Raw genomic sequence first — 18,507 nt, 5'->3', positions numbered from 1 at the left:
TACAGACTCATCGAAGTTCTTCCCACCCCAAAGGGTTCCATATTTCCCTGCTAATGGAAAGAGCACAGCCTTGGGATGCATGAGTCCTGAGAAAGAGGTCTCAAGGTAATTAATAACAAAAGATATAAATACACTGAATACTTGTCCAATGCCATCTTCCACAACATGGATTTTTCTATTCACAATGAAATATTTATGACTCATATATCTTAAACATGAGTCAAATTTGATTATCCATGGGCTTGAATTTGGGGCATTGAACATAAGCAGCGGCATCTGTCACCACAATCTACTGCCCTTGCTGTTTACGCAGTCTGCCTCATGTTACGGTACAGTAAGCTTGCACTCATGGAAGACATTTCCTCATTTCTAACTCTATTCTGCCATGTAACCTTCACTAAGAATGATATCTAATCTTAAAGGTTCTCAAGGTGGCAGTGGAGAAGAGATTCTGTAACATTTAACATTAACTGATGATCCCTCAGCCTCTGGCAAGTTACTTATCATCCTCCAGACTCATCATCATCATCATCACAACCACAAGTGCATCAAAATGATTCATTGGTGAGTGCAAAAAAAAAGCAAAAAAACACATACAATACTTTATTTTTATTTCTCTACTTTGGTATGCAAGTACAGTATCTACATTAATATGTTGTTTAGTTCATACACATGTACAGGTATTCATCTTAGGTTTGATTATGAAAAATCACCTAATCACTTTTCCAAACGGTACATTACGTTCCACATTGGCAATATTCTATTCTCATTTATATCTTCAGGAATCAAGGTTCCACAAAGAAGTTTTGCCCAACAAATCGTTTTCAAGGAACGTAACCCCGTGCTGGACAAGGATTCAGCGTACAGTGCATGTAATAGCATCACCAACTCCACTTGCAAGCAGTTACATCATAAGCAATAAGTCACCTCTAGTAAGACTGTTTCACCATCAATGAACAGAGAGGAGTACAGTCTTGGAGAGGACCTTCTCTGTGAATAGGTGTCCATCATTTCCCTGCTCCTGCATGGAGTGTAGCCTTGCAGCAGCAGGAGGCATATAAAATGGATACTGGGATTTTCTAATAATAATAAAGTAAAAATGTACTGAGAGATAGCTCATGAGCAATGGGAGAGTGGGAGTGACACAGACATGTCTATCTGAGGACAGGACATGGTATATACTGTAAGGAGAAGAGAGGTAGTCACTGTCAGTCAAGTGATGAAGCCTTTCACTGGTAACTGAACTTCAAGTGTCCAATTTCAAAACAAAAAAAGGAAAATTATATTAGAACAGAGAAATAAAAAAAATTTACTTATTCTTATGGTAACAGCTTTGTGCCACAAACTCCAAATTAGAGTTGTAGGGTTGGGTTATGACCATCAATTAAGAGAGAAAAAAACTTTATAGAAATTCTTTTACAATGATTTAACCCCAATGACTGGGGGAAAAAAGTCTTAGCATGAAAACCTCTCAATATCCTTTGCACCAAGGGTAGTTCTTTTACAAGACAGCAGGAACACCTACTGTAGAGCATTTTCCACTCGCAAATCATTTAGTATCATGTGCATAATCTACCATTCTGTGAGAAAGATCATCTTTTTCATGAATGGACTTTTATGAAACAATGTACAAGGCTAATTTCCATAAGCATGACATAAATTTACAAATTCTGACCCAAACTGTTACTCTTCAAAACCTTAAGGCCATACCAACTGCAGCCCCCTCCCCACAAGAAAAAAAAATTGCTCATGCTTTTACACATCTATTAAGAATATTCTTGTTCACTGGATTTCCACTGTTACCGGGTATCAATGTTTGAACACCAAACATGAACACAAATCTCTGACAACCAGAACAACTTTACTTTTGACTGGGTTTGTACTTCAGTCTTGTTTTCTGACTTAAACATGGTCCCACAAGCCTTGGCATTCTAATGCGTAAATACTTTCTGCTGTTTAACCCTTTCACTACAGCAGTCCTAATATCCACTGTACACTGTGTGTATGAGATTCTCAAATTTTCTCAAAAGAAAATCTCGAAGTATATAATCAAAATTACCTAGAACTTGGTTTCCTAATCAAAATAATATAAAACAACCAGTGAAACACTGTTTACATGTGTACATGCCCTTTACTTATGCTGCTTCATTGCCAACCATATGAAGTATGCCAGAAGCATTGTCAGGCATATATGTTGAGAGATGTGTAGAAGTTTGGCAGTTTTCCCCTCCTCGTGATAACTAGGTGGTTTTCATCACTATCATCTATCTATATATCTATCATCTTGTAAGAATGTTACTGTTTCACAAACTATCACATAACACGAGGGTGCAGATCTCATAGAGGCCTCCTGGACATCACATACACTGATCAGTGCATGGAATGCCACTAAAGGCATAAATGGCAGTATATTTCATGTAAAGGATGAAGCAAGCATTTAAAGAATTTTCATTGTATACAACCCAATCACAGTGAACAGAAAATAATATACAATGATCTATACAACCTGGCTATGGTGAATGGGTTAAGAGCATCTAAAGATGATTGTACTAAGAAAAAGTGCATATGTGTGTGTGTGTGTGTGTGTGTGTGTGTGTGTAAATGGAGGAGTTATGGTAAATACAACACCTAATTCTGATCCCAAAAATCTTAAAAGTCATTCTTTCACACCTACAATACTTCCACTTTGTTTACAACAGAGCTCCTCTTCCTCAGAGAAGTGTAGCTTTAACAATTTCATACACCATTTTTCTCCTAAAGTAGGGCATGTGCTGCTGATCAAATGTTATGGCAGCATCACGTGACAAATACTCTGCAAACATACATGCGAACATACCACAATCTGACCCATTCATTTGTTGGGGTATATCCTTGACGTTCTCTAAAGTCCAGCCACTTGTGTCATAACTGGACTGCTTTTTGTCCTGGTGCTCATCTTCTAGATATTTGAGCAAAGCCTCAAGACATTTATTATTGTCTCCCAACATGGAATCATAATAACGAACAGATTTGTCACGGAAGTCAACAGTGGCCAGACACCAATGCACCCCTAAATGGATTGGTACAAGCAGTATGTCATTACTGAATATATCAAACTTTTTTGTCCATCTTCTAACAGACTGGAAGCCAGTTTTTATCAGTTTGGGATAGAAAAAGGTATTAAAGGCATGAACACTTGGATAATTATCATTTTTCCCTCTCTCCATCAGTAAATTCATGTAAAAATTTATGACTTCATCATTGAGCCAATTTAGGTCAGCTAGGGTGGATACATCATGACGGGTAATCTGAGTGTTAAACTTGTCAACAAGAACCTCACCAGAAGGGGCATTTTGCAAAGCATTATCAATTACATCCTCCATATCTGGTGTTAGCTGCACTAGTTCCTCTTCTTCCTCTTCATACTCATCCTCATCCTCACCCTCACGATGAAGTTCCTTGACTTTAGAGGGATAAGTTAAGTCAAGATGCCTCATCCTCAGAGCAATGCAGTTCTCTAGGGATGCTTGTGATTTCTTTCTCCGCTCCTCTAACAGTCTCTGTGCTTCAGCAACAATTTCAGCATCACAATCTGTGCTCTTGGCACGAACTTCATATTTTTCGCGCAAAGATTTCAACCAATCCAGGTTGTAGATGGGAGACTCACGAAGACGGCATTCTAAAGAATTCCGAAATGAAGATCGTTCTCTTGCCTCTCCAGAGGACGACAAACTTTCAGGTTCAGAGCATTTATGACTATAATTGCTACCAATACCCCCTGATTTTGACGTGTCAACTGACAGTGTTTCAGAAGACATATTCCCCTGAAAGCTTGGGATACGGAATATTGGTGTTTCATCAGACTCTAGAACAGTTGAGGGTGTAGGCTGAGAGGAAGTTTCAAGTTGCTGTCGTTTTTCTTCTGTCCACGTTGAACTGAGATGAGATCGGGATATCATTCTCAAGGGACTAATGCTGTGGCTGTTGAAGGAACTGGAGGATCTGGTGGGCACTGTGTAAACTGTATGGCTAGAAGGCAGCACAGCAGTGCCTGTAAACTGCTGCAGGAGCTGCCCATACCAAACTTTGTCCTCATATCGAAAACTTGTCTGGGCACAGAAGTTCCCCCTTCCATAAAAGAAGGATTTTGGTTTCCTTTTATGAATTCTAAAGTAACTGTCATGAAGGCTCTTGATGGGATTTTTGGAGACGAAGCCAGTCTTTTTACTGATACAGGAGACTTTCCGATGAGCCAACGAATTCTTTGGCCACTTAGCTTCCCTGGAGTACATTCTTGCTGCAGTTTCTGCTGTGGCCTGTCAAAAAGTAATTGTGTTATTCCATCCATTGTAGATTATGAAAAAGCCTAAGGAATCATTATGACTGTCCCATAAAAGTCTACTTTTCATTCCCTTAAGTTTAGATAAATGTTTTTTTAAATCATACAAATGCTATTGCAAATTATATCTTGATATTGGAAAGAATTAACAAAGATCACTATATCATATCATTTCAGGATCACTATATCAATCATTTCAAGGGCATTCATACATACATTTCCCATTGATATTTTAAAGAATTCCTAAAAATGAAGCAATAATTCACAAAACATATTTCTGCTCTATACTTTTCATTTGATCATACAAGACTAATTTCACAACCCACCAAAATGACCTAAAACTTGAAGAGCTACTCATAATATGAACATAGGCATTATCATTTACTGTCATCACCCTAATTTTTTTTTTTTGAAAGGATGAAAAGCTTAACTTCCTCTTGCAACAATGAGACTTGGCATATAAAAATAGTGAATACACTCATACCAAATAAGGTCAAAGCTCAAAATTCTGAATTTCAATGGTGCTCAGAGTTCATATAGCTTGTTTTAAGAACATTACCCTTATGATCATGCAAAAAGCTGAAATTTTCCTAAAAATAAACAAGGGTGTTTAAGCACACTAATCCACTAAATAGCATGGTGCTGGAAATCTTTTTTTTCTTAAGATGCAGGGGCTGCGTGACAAGATCTCGAAATTCTAAGCTGATAATGACAAACAGGGGAACTAAAAAGTATAAATAAATGGAAGAGACCAAAGTAAGCAGTGTTTGATGTTGTACTGAATGAGTGGTTCAAGCATCACAGACGCAAAAGGGTACATATTTCTGGCTTCCTGTGTATAAGTCACAAATTTCACTGCTTAAATATAAGTAATTTTAATGAATCCACACAATTTGGTCCCAAGGTGTTTGTGAATCTTTGAGCTTTGATTATAATATATTCAACAGGTCAAAATATAGGAGGAAATATATACACTAAAAGAATAAAGTATGGGAAAAATTAAAGCTCAAGCTGAATGAGACTAGCATAACAACCAAATTATCATATGTAATTAGTTACCTTAGCACATATTTTGTAAAATCATAGTGGGGTTGGACACTGGGTCAGTAATCCAAAATCTATTAAGAGTACTTAAAGATGGTACAGAGGCCATAAATACTGACAGTGTTTAACATTATATTCACAAATATTTCTAATTATGAGAACAAGAAAATATCACATGACTGCTAATTCATCAATTAGTTAATGACCCATTCAACCAGATGGTTCATTCAATGCACTCATAACCTATTTTATGAATGCAACAACATAAAGAACACAGGTTGTTTAAAAAATGACATGGCCACAATCTAATGACAAAATGCTAACATTTAAAGCTAAAACCATGGAAAATTCAATTTCATGAAGTCTTTAAAGAGGGAAAGAGAATCCTCTAACAATTTCTATTCAACTTTATAAAACAGAGGGAGATTTAGTCAGAAGCTACATCACTGAAAACTGTTATAAGATACCATACACACCCTATTTACGAGTACCTAAATATTCTACCATGACACAAGGCTAATTCGTAAAGTTCACTCAAATACTCCTCCTTTAACAGCACTTATTGTCTGCTGCCACATGCAGTGCATAACCATAGGTTATAAAAAGTGGTACAAAGGAATTCAAACAGCAAAAGACCACTGGGTCTTTTCGAGGTTGTTTGTGACACTGGATGATATCAGAAACTTGCAGATTAGTGTGGCAAACTTTATAAGGTATACAGATTATTCAAATTCAAAGAGAATCGCCTGTAAATTGTCTATGTGACTTAAGGAGGTGCAAATAATGTAAAGCATGTACCAGAATTGTTTCCATTCCAGCATATTTCTCTTTTAAAGTTTCCTATATAAACACTATCTTTCTTACATCCTACAGGAACTTATAGGGAAAAAAAAAAAAAAAAAAATCATTTTTCTGAAAAACTTTAGCTTATCATCTGAACTAGTGCAAGCCCGACACCCTCAACACACACTCCCTGGGGATATGGGAGAAAGAATACTTTCCAGGTATTCCCTACATGTCTCTAAAGGTGATTAAAAGGGGTAGAAGCAGAGGGCTCGAAATTCTCCCCTCCTGCTTTACTGAGAGAGAGAGAGAGAGAGAGAGAGAGAGAGAGAGAGAGAGAGAGAGGGGGGGGGGGGGCAGCGGCATGTGAGGATTTTTTCTTCTAAAGCTCAGTCATCTGTTCTTGATGCTACCTCAATGACGCAGAAAATGGCAAATATGTAAGGAAAAAAGAAAGAAAGAAAAAAGAAAGAAAGAAATATATATTCTATTATACATAATTGCTGTGTCCCAAGTCAGTGAGGTAGCACCAGGAAAAAGATGAAGAAAGGACCATCCACTCATAAACACACACACACACACACATATATATTGGAAAGGATCATAATTTTGCGCATGATCAAGTATATTCCTACTAGTCCATGGGGAAAATGAAACACGATAAGTTCCCAAGTGCACTTTTGTGTCTCCCCTGATGATGTGATTATTACACGACACTGCACTTGGGAACTTATCATGTTTCATTTTCCCTGTGGACTCACAGGAATGCGCATGCACACACACACACACACACACATATATATATCCCTGGGGATTGGGGAGAAAGAACACTTCCCACATATTCCCTGCATTCGTAGAAGGCGACTAAAAGGGGAGGGATTGGGGGGCTGGAAATCCTCCCCTCTCGTTTTTAATTTCCAAAAGGAGAAACAGAGAAGGGGGCCAAGTCAGGATTTCCCTCAAAGGCTCAGTCCTCTGTTCTTAGCACTGCCTCGCCAATGCGGGAGATGGCGAATAGTAAGAAAGAAAAAAAAAGATATATATTAATCTTTTCCATACTATTTGCCGTTTCCCGCATTAGTGAGGTAGAGTTAAGAACACATATACATATTCTACTTGCTTGCTTTCATCCATTATGCTTTTATCTATTCCTGTTACTACCCTGCCCAACAGGAAACGGCATTGCAACCCCCGATTTATAACCATCCATACATACGACCAGGGAAAAACAATGTAAATCTGAAAATACACGTAGAAATTACGCTGGGTCGTATGTCCGCCACTGCTAACAGCTGCATGCGTATAATAGCGAATGCCAGATGATCGTGGAATTGTGTACATCACAGCATCTCTCTCAATTACCATTCATTAAGCATGAGTTATTCAAGTTAATCCAACAAATTTTGCAACAAATCCCAAAGAAGATGACAAGCGAAAGGAAAAACCTATAACGCTGATAACTCTGGCATGACGCCGAGAAAGATGCTCAATTTGGAATTGAAAAAGAAGGTAATCACCCAGTATGAGGAAGGAAAAACGTGAAGTGATTGCACATGATCTACAGTTGTCCCATTCAATGCTTTCCACAACATTAAAAGACAAAAAATACATGAAGTAGTGAAAGGTTCAGCAAGTATGAAATTTATGATAATAACAAAGCAATGATAAGGGCCAATTCACAAAATGGAAAAATTGTTGATGCTGTGGATGGAAGATCAAATTAAAAAATGTGTACCACTAAGCTTACAAACAATGCAGGCAACAGCTAAAAGTGTTTTTAAGACTTTGAAGGAGCAAATGGGAGAAGATTACATTGAGAACTTCACAGCAAGTCATGCTTGGTTCAACAGACTTAAAAGATACAGCTAGCACAACATTCGAGCCACAGGTGAAACAGCAAGTGCTGACAAAGAAGTTGCCAAAAAGTTCATTGAAAGTTTGGATGAATCAATCAGTGAACTAAAGAATCTTAAATAAAAGAAAGAAGAAACTACAAAATCATATAATAAAGCTGGTTAATAAGAAACATGATAATCATGACAGAAATTAAGTAGGATAAAAAAATGATGCACAAGTATACAAATTCTACATGCCATGCTGACATACATCCAACTAACGTCCATTTTGAGATACAACTGGTCATTCAGAATGGAACTTGTAGAGGTATGTCAGGGACCATCTGTATAATTATGAGTGAATGCAAGGAATAGAGTGAATTGGATAGATGTGGTATACTGGGGTCGACGTGCTGTCAATGGATTGAATCAGGGCATGTGAAGCGTCTTGGGTAAACCATGGAAAGTTCTGTGGGGCCTGGATGTGGAAAGGGAGCTGTGTTTTCGGGTATTATTACATGACAGCTAGAGACTGTGTGTGAACAAATGGGGCCTTTGTTGTCTTGTCCTAGCGCTACCTCGCACACATGAGGGGGAGGGGGATGTTATTCCATGTGTGGCGAGGTGGCGATGGGAATAAATAAGGGCAGACAGTATGAATTATGTACATGTGTATATATGTATATGTCTGTGTGTGTATATATATACATGTGTATGGGGGTGGGTTGGGCCATTTCTTTTGTCTGTTTCCTTGCGCTACCTCGCAAACACGGGAGACAGTAACAAGGCAAATAAATAAAATATTTATTTATTTATTCATTTTGCTTTGTCGCTGTCTCCCACGTTTGCGAGGTAGCGCAAGGAAACAGACGAAAGAAATGGCACAACCCACCCCCATACACAATGTACACACACACACGCCCACACACGCAAATATACATACCTATATATCTCAATGTACACATATATATACACACACAGACACATACATATATACCCATGCACACAATTCACACTGTCTGCCCCTATTCATTCCTATCGCCACCTCACCACACATGGAATATCATCCCCTCCCCCCTCATGCGTGCGAGGTAGCACTAGGAAAAGACAACAAAGGCCCCATTCGTTCACACTCAGTCTCCAGCTGTCACGCAATAATGCCCAAAACCACAGCTCCCTTTCCACATCCAGGCCCCACACAACTTTCCATGGTTTACCCCAGACGCTTCACATGCCCTGATTCAATCCACTGACAGCACGTCAACCCCGGTATACCACATCGATCCAATTCACTCTATTCCTTGCCCACCTTTCACCCTCCTCCATGTTTAGGCCCCGATCACTCAAAATCTTTTTCACTCCATCTTTCCACCTCCAATTTGATCTCCCACTTCTCCTCGTTCCCTCCACCTTTGACACATATATCCTCTTGGTCAATCTTTCCTCACTCATTCTCTCCATGTGCCCAAACCATTTCAAAACACCCTCTTCTGCTCTCTCAACCACACTCTTTTTATTTCCACACATCTCTCTTACCCTTACATTACTTACTCGATCAAACCACCTCACACCACACATTGTCCTCAAACATCTCATTTCCAGCACATCCACCCTACTGCGCACAACTCTATCCATAGCCCACGCCTCGCAACCATACAACATTGTTGGAACCACTATTCCTTCAAACATACCCATTTTTGCTTTCCGAGATAAATGCCTCGCCTCGCTCATGAGATAACAAGACAATACAAACTGCAAACATGGACCTAGAATACTTCAAGAACCATACCAATCCCATGCCTAGACACCTGGAGATAGTAAAAAAAAAAAAAAAAAAGTGTAACGAAGCCTTTGAAAATGCATGAGGAAGCAGACTCTGCATACAAACACACATCATGAAGATTCTCAGGGTTTGGGGCTTACACATGCAAGAAGTTGAAAAAACATGCACAGGAAGGAGTGAGTAGGGGTGATGTGATATACAAGACAACATGCAGTTAACATTTTCAATCAGGGTATATAAAGCAGCCAGGGAAACCAGAGAAAGGTCTGTGGGGCCTGGTTGTGAATAGGGAGCTTATTCAGGAAACATGGTGTAGTGGTTAGCGTTCCTGACTGTGATGCATTCACGGGCTGCCCAGGGTTGAATGCATAGGTTCAAATCCTGGTTGAGACAGTCAGTCCATAGTCAATTTGGAGTTTTGGAGAGAGGGGCAAGTATGCAGTCTGTTGTGGATGAGAAGGCTTGGAAAGTGAGTCTGTTGTTGTTCGCTGATGATACAGCGCTGGTGGCTGATTCAGGTGAGAAACTGCAGAAGCTGGTGAATGAGTTAGGTAAAGTGTGTGAAAGAAGAAGGCCAAGAGTAAATGTGAATAAGAGCAAGGTTATCAGGCACAGTAGGGTTGAGGGACAAGTCAATTGGGAGGTAAGTTTGAATGGAGAAAAACTGGAGGAAGTGAAGTGTTTTAGATATCTGGGTGAGGATTTGGCAGCAGAAGGAACCATGGAAGCAGAAGTGAGTCAAAGGGTGGGGGAAGGGGCGAAAGTTCTATGAGTGTTGAAAATGTGTGGAAGGCGAGAACATTATCTCGGAAAGCAAAACTGGGTATGTTTGAAGGAATAGTGGTTCCAACAATGTTATATGGTTGTGCGGCGTGGGCTATGGATAGAGTTGTGCGCAGGAGAGTGGATGTGTTGGAAATGAGATGTTTGAGGACAATATGTGGTGTGAGGTGGTTTGATCGAGCAAATAATCAAAGGGTAAGAGAGATGTGTGGTGATAAAATGAGTGTGGTTGAGAGAGCAGAAGAGGGTGCATTTAAATGGCTTGGTCACGTGCAGAGATGAGAGAGGAAAGGGGATATATATGTCAGAGGTGGAGGGAACGAAGAGTAGTGGGAGACCAAACTGGAGGTGGAAGGAAGGAGTGAAAAAGATTTTAAGCGGTCGGGGCCTGAACATGCAGGAGGGTGAAAGGTGTGCAAGGAATAGAGAGAATTGGAACGATGTGGTATACCGGAGTCGACATGCTGTCAATGGATTGAACCAGAGCATGTGAAGCGTCTGGGGTAAACCATGGAAAGTTTTGTGGGGCCTGGATGTGGAAAGGGAGCTGGCTGTGGTTTTGGTGCATTATACATGACAGCTAATGACTGAGTGTGAACGAATGTGGCCTTTGTTGTCCGTTCCTAGCACTACCTCACGCATGTGCGGGAGCAGAGGGGTTGTCATTTCATGCGTGGCGGGGTGGCAACGGAAAATGAATATAGGCAGCAAGTATGAATCATGTACATTTGTATACATCTGTGTATGTGTATATATGTATATGTTGAAATGTATAGATATGTATATGTGCGTGTGTGACGAGTATGTATATACATGTGTATGTGGGTGGGTTGGGCCATTCTTTCATCTGTTTCCTTGCACTACCTCGCTACACGGGAGACAGCAACAAAGTATAATAATAATAACAAAAAATAAATTTATTTATTTATTTATTTTGCTTTGTCGCTGTCTCCTGCGTTTGCGAGGTAGTGCAAGGAAACAGACAAAAGAAAATGGCCCAACCCACCCCCATACACATGTATATACATGCACGTCCACACACGCAAATATACATACCTATACATCACAATGTACACATAGATATACACACACAGACATATACATATATACACATGTACATAATTCATACTGTTTGCCTTTATTTATTCCCATCGCCACCTCGCCACACATGGAATAACATCCCCCTCCCCCTTCATGTGTGTGAGGTAGCGCTAGGAAAAGACAACAATGGCCCCATTCGTTCACACTCAGTCTCTAGTTGTCATGTAATAATGCTACAAACCACAGCTCCCTTTCCACATCCAGGCCCCACAGAACTTTCCATGGTTTACCCCAGACGCTTCACATGCCCTGATTCAATCCATTGACAGCACATTGACCCAAGTATACCACATCATTCCAATTCACTCTATTCCTTGCACGCCTTTTGCCCTCCTGTCAATTCAGGCCCTGATCGCTCAAAATCTTTTTCACTCCATCCTTATACCTCCAATTTGGTCTCCCACTTCTCCTCGTTCCCACGTATTCCTGCGTGTTGTAAAAGGCGACTAACAGGGGAGGGAGCAGGGGTTGGATATCCCCCCCACCCATTTTTAATTTTCCAAATGAAGGAATAGAAGGGTGGGCCAAGTGAGGATGTTCCCTCTACAAGGCTCAGTCTTCTGTTCTTGCTACCTTGTTGAAGCAGGAAGAGGTGAGTGTGTATGAGAAAAAAAATATATATAGTGCTAATGAGGTGACCTTGATTAGGGCCTCAGCTGCCTGTGCCATCAATATAAAAAGCCCCCCTCCCGGGATTCGCTTTCATTTTTTTTTTTTTTTTGAGGAAGAAAAACAAAAAAGGACATAAATATATATTCTTGGTGCCAAGTAGCTAATAATATATGCCAAGTGCTGTCATGTTCATTCTGTCTTCTGTCATACCATCTACAAACTGGTTTGAACAAGCTCAGAGAACCTTCTTGGTGTAATACCTGAGTCTGATACTTATTTCCTGCATCAATCTTAGGTTTGGTGTCAAAAATATATGACCGGAGAAAAATGATACATGGTAACAATAGTTCTTCTTGCTCACAACTAATACTAAGAGTTTCTACTCTAACCCAGCCACTACCTTCCAGGAATATTTTGTCTGAACATGGTCATTCAAGAAATCACACTGAAATAAATATCACCAATGCATCACAATGTATTATCACCAGCAATGACTAGTCCTAAGAGAATAAGTGCAATACTAACAACATTCCATACAACGGAAATTTTGGAACATTTTCATGAAGATATGGCAGCAAGCAAGCATGTGTTCAAATTTATTTATCATTATTTATTTTGCTTTGTCGCTGTCTCCCGCATCAGCGAGGTAGCGCAAGGACACAGACGAAAGAATGGACCAACCCACCCACATACACATGTATATACATACACGACCACACATGCAAATATACATACTTATACATCTCAACATATATATATACACACACAGACATATACATATATACACATGTCCATAATTCATACTGTCTGCCTTTATTCATTCCCATCGCCACCTCGCCACACATGAAATAATCAACCCCCTCCCCCCAAATGTGTGTGAGGTAGCGCTAGGAAAAGACAACAAAGGCCCCATTCGTTCACACTCAGTCTCTAGCTGTCATGTAATAATGCACCGAAACCACAGGCATAAAAAAGATCTGCTATCTATGATCCAAAATTTCAAATAATGAAAAATTAAATTCTGCAGTAAAACACACACCAATAAAGGAAATACAGAGAAAAATGTGAAGAGTTGTAAGTTTCCTGGGTTGCACAAAGCTGTGTTTGAGTGGCTCAAACAGCAGCACATCAAAGCCGAGCCACTTATGGGACCACTCATAGTGGTAAAAAGAAAGAAAAATCATATCAGTTGTCCATAGGTTAGATTTACTGATTCAAAAATAAACATGGCATATGCAAGCTAGCTGTTTCTTCTGGAAAAAGGTTACCTGCTAACTCCAAAAATGCTGAAAAATATGCAGACTTCAAAATCTGATTCAGGAGCATAATGGCAGAAAAAATTTTCATTATCAATGAAACTGGCCTCTACTGTCAGTGTTTTCTAGACAATGCTAATGACAGCAAATGAGAAACACACTTCAGATTTCAATGAACCCAAACTTCATGTTGCTATGCTTGCAAGTGGAAATGCAGCATCATACAAATTCAAATTGTGGGGCACTTTGAAAAGTGCACATCATTGTGTATATAAGAAACATTCCCCAGAGATTTACAAGAGTGACAGAAATGTACATAAAACACTTTGGCCCATGCACTTAGATATTTTCAAATACTCCTTGCTACACAACAAAATCCCTAACATCTGGAAGCTTGGCAACATAACACCAATTGTGAGACCATCCAAATCACCAAACTCTCCTCCTGAAAAAAACGATCCACAACATCAACAAAACATTCCACTCTCACCCATGCAACATCATTCCAGACCCAACCATTCCACCACCATACTACATTCTGACCTCTACAAACACATTTTTGAGGGCTTCAACCAACCACAGTGCCAATTCCACATAAAGAGCATTCGACAGTCTCTAGACATCCTCACACTACAGATCCTTGACATCAATAACAAGTGGTAGATGGTCAAATTCATAGACAGCAATCATGGCAGTCTCTCTTAATGCCTTCGACTCTTAAAACACTGGAGCTCTACACTTGGTCTCCCTAGGGAGCACTTCTTTTTCCAACCCTCTTCATTCTTCTTTACAACCTCCCATTACGTCAAGTAAACCACAAAATGAAGGTCATTTCTTATTCAGACAACCTCACAATTACATCACAACATCCTTATATCACAGTAGCAACAACAGGCATGAACACTACACAATTGCAACACTAGTTCATCCAGAACAGAATGTCTGTATCTCTACATTCGTCTTAAATTACTCTTTTAACCCCAAGTAGACAAAAATCCATCTCAAACTCTCCAAGCATCTTGAAAGTACAATCACTCCCAAGAGCAAAACACCAACCATACCAGGCATAACATACAACACACAAATGATGACATTCACACCCCATATCATTAACCTTAACACAAAAATTACACAAAAACGAAATGCTCTTGGAATATCAACTAGCACAAGATTTGGACTTTGAAAAGGAATCCCTTGTCATCCTTAATAAAACAATTCAGCAGCTCCACACTATACTATCCTTCATCCGCCTGGTCTTCCTCCCTCTCTAAAGCAAATATAAGAAAGCTGCAAACTACACTAAATAAGGCATTCAGAGCAATCATTGGCCACCTAGCAAGAATCAACACTCAACACCTACACAAGGAAAAAAAGATCCTCCCAATATAATCCCATTCCAACATGCTCAGAATTCAATCCTATGCAATACCATCAGATTCTTCCCAACCAAACCAATCCATAACTAACAACCATCCAGCAAGCAGGAAAAGCTTTTTCCTGTCTCACGCTTCATCAACCTCAACATATATTCCCTCAACCCTACCTAACAAAAAAACACACAAAACAAATTGAAAATAACACAAAACATGTTTAAATAACCTAACAATCACTAAACAACCACCCTCCAAACTCGGAGTATTTAACTCCATCTCAGCAACATACACCCATCAGAAGCCATGCTTCCCAGACAAACAAGAGGTTGGTGGTTAGTTACAGACAGGCTCAGGCGGGAGGAGAGAGCTTAGGTGGAATTGAGAGCCAAGCATGCTGAGGTGGGAATATTGGGAGGACTTTTAATTGCAATGTTGTTGCTTTTGTGGCTTTAGGCAGCTAGTGATTGTTCTAAGTGTACTATTTTGTGTGGTTTTTGGCTATGAAGAGTCAGACGGACCTTGCAAGATAGGCACAATTTAAAATGGAGAAGATGAACTACTTGTAGAACTTGAAGGATTCTTTTTCTTGCCCAAATGAGGTGCCATTTAGTGTTCTAGGGGCATTCAGTTTGAGTGTTGCTTCTGTATCATTATCAATGTGGGAAGTATCATATGTGTCATATGTAATGCCTAGAATGGCAGGTGCTTTGTTCCTTGGGAGTGACTGTCTACTCAAAGTGACTAAAGGGTGAGAGATGGATTCATGCCTGACTGGGGTTAAGAGTGATGAAAAACTTATGATGTGGTGATGCAAAACTTCTGTTCTCACTGTGCCAGTTTTCCAATATGTATATACATATAAGTGCTGCCAGACTTTGCCTGCAACAGGTTACACAGCATGTGAAGTTACCTTTGGCAAGGCAGTCTCATTGGGCATACAATCTTGCCAAAAAACTTCTCACTCCAGAGGACTGAGAAATTTTCCTGCCACAGGAAGTAATGTAGTCTTGGGAGGGGGTAGAAGCCTATAGAAGAGGTTCTGGGGTAATATATATATATATATATATATATATATATATATATATATATATATATATATATATATTATCCCTGGGGATAGGGGATTAAGAATACTTCCCACGTATTCCCTGCGTGTCGTAGAAGGCGACAAAAAGGGTAGGGAGCGGGGGGCTGGAAATCCTCCCCTCTCGTTTTTTTTTTTAATTTTCCAAGGGAAGGAACAGAGGGGGCCAGGTGAGGATGTTCCAAAAAAGGCCCAGTCCTCTGTTCTTGGCGCTACCTCGCTAACGCGAGAAATGGCGAATGGTTTGAAAGAAAAAGATATATATATATATATATATGCGGTGTAACCTCGTGCAGGCGGAATCCGGTAACACACACACACACACACACACACACACACACACATACATATATATATATATATATATATATATATATATATATGGTTTCAGAAGTGGTAGAGGATGTGTGGATCAGGTGTTTGCTTTGAAGAATGTATGTGAGAAATACTTAGAAAAGCAAATGGATTTGTATGTAGCATTTATGGATCTGGAGAAGGCATATGATAGAGTTGATAGAGATGCTCTGTGGAAGGTATTAAGAATATATGGTGTGGGAGGAAAGTTGTTAGAAGCAGTGAAAAGTTTTTATCGAGGATGTAAGGCATGTGTACGTGTAGGAAGAGAGGAAAGTGATTGGTTCTCAGTGAATGTAGGTTTGCGGCAGGGGTGTGTGATGTCTCCATGGTTGTTTAATTTGTTTATGGATGGGGTTGTTAGGGAGGTAAATGCAAGAGTTTTGGAAAGAGGGGCAAGTATGAAGTCTGTTGGGGATGAGAGAGCTTGGGAAGTGAGTCAGTTGTTGTTCACTGATGATACAGCGCTGGTGGCTGATTCATGTGAGAAACTGCAGAAGCTGGTGACTGAGTTTGGTAAAGTGTGTGGAAGAAGAAAGTTAAGAGTAAATGTGAATAAGAGCAAGGTTATTAGGTACAGTAGGGTTGAGGGTCAAGTCAATTGGGAGGTGAGTTTGAATGGAGAAAAACTGGAGGAAGTGAAGTGTTTTAGATATCTGGGAGTGGATCTGGCAGCGGATGGAACCATGGAAGCGGAAGTGGATCATAGGGTGGGGGAGGGGGCGAAAATTCTGGGGGCCTTGAAGAATGTGTGGAAGTCGAGAACATTATCTCGGAAAGCAAAAATGGGTATGTTTGAAGGAATAGTGGTTCCAACAATGTTGTATGGTTGCGAGGCGTGGGCTATGGATAGAGTTGTGCGCAGGAGGATGGATGTGCTGGAAATGAGATGTTTGAGGACAATGTGTGGTGTGAGGTGGTTTGATCGAGTGAGTAACGTAAGGGTAAGAGAGATGTGTGGAAATAAAAAGAGAGTGGTTGAGAGAGCAGAAGAGGGTGTTTTGAAGTGGTTTGGGCACATGGAGAGAATGAGTGAGGAAAGATTGACCAAGAGGATATATGTGTCGGAGGTGGAGGGAACGAGGAGAAGAGGGAGACCAAATTGGAGGTGGAAAGATGGAGTGAAAAAGATTTTGTGTGATCGGGGCCTGAACATGCAGGAGGGTGAAAGGAGGGCAAGGAATAGAGTGAATTGGAGCGATGTGGTATACCGGGGTTGACGTGCTGTCAGTGGATTGAATCAAGGCATGTGAAGCGTCTGGGGTAAACCATGGAAAGCTGTGTAGGTATGTATATTTGCGTGTGTGGATGTATGTATATACATGTGTATGGGGGGGGTTGGGCCATTTCTTTCGTCTGTTTCCTTGCGCTACCTCGCAAACGCGGGAGACAGCGACAAAGTATAAAAAAAAAAAAAAAAAAAAAATGTATATATATATACATATTTTTTTTTTTTTTTTTTTTTTATACTTTGTCGCTGTCTCCCGCGTATTGCGAGGTAGCGCAAGGAAACAGACGAAAGAAATGGCCCAACCCCCCCCATACACATGTACATACACACGTCCACACACACAAATATACATACCTACACAGCTTTCCATGGTTTACCCCGGACGCTTCACATGCCTTGATTCAATCCACTGACAGCACGTCAACCCCTGTATACCACATCGCTCCAATTCACTCTATTCCTTGCCCTCCTTTCACCCTCCTGCATGTTCAGGCCCCGATCACACAAAATCTTTTTCACTCCATCTTTCCACCTCCAATTTGGTCTCCCTCTTCTCCTCGTTCCCTCCACCTCCGACACATATATCCTCTTGGTCAATCTTTCCTCACTCATTCTCTCCATGTGCCCAAACCATTTTAAAACAATCTCTTCTGCTCTCTCAACCACGCTCTTTTTATTTCCACACATCTCTCTTACCCTTACGTTACTTACTCGATCAAACCACCTCACACCACACATTGTCCTCAAACATCTCATTTCCAGCACATCCATCCTCCTGCGCACAACTCTATCCATAGCCCACGCCTCGCAACCATACAACATTGTTGGAATATATACATATATATATATATATATATATATATATATATATATATATATATATATATATACACACACACACACACATATGCTGATAACCACGAGGAAAATAAAACATGATGAGCCAAGTG

The 18,507-nt window shown here is 40.1% G+C and overlaps 1 protein-coding gene across 2 annotated transcripts in view; it reads right to left on the bottom strand.

Moving 5' to 3' along the window:
- Positions 1-588: 588 nt before the first annotated feature.
- Positions 589-18,507, bottom strand: part of LOC139747113 (uncharacterized) — a 97,238-nt gene continuing 79,319 nt past the window's right edge. For both annotated transcript variants that reach the window (XM_071658994.1, XM_071658993.1), the window contains exon 6: positions 589-4,295. In XM_071658994.1, coding sequence (XP_071515095.1) covers positions 2,712-4,295 — 1,584 coding nt within the window. In that variant the 3' untranslated portion in view covers positions 589-2,711. The remainder of the gene's footprint in view (positions 4,296-18,507) is intronic.

This window comes from Panulirus ornatus, chromosome 67 (assembly GCF_036320965.1).
Source record: "Panulirus ornatus isolate Po-2019 chromosome 67, ASM3632096v1, whole genome shotgun sequence".
NCBI lineage: Eukaryota > Metazoa > Arthropoda > Malacostraca > Decapoda > Palinuridae > Panulirus > Panulirus ornatus.
This window is presented reverse-complemented; position numbering and strand designations above follow the sequence as displayed.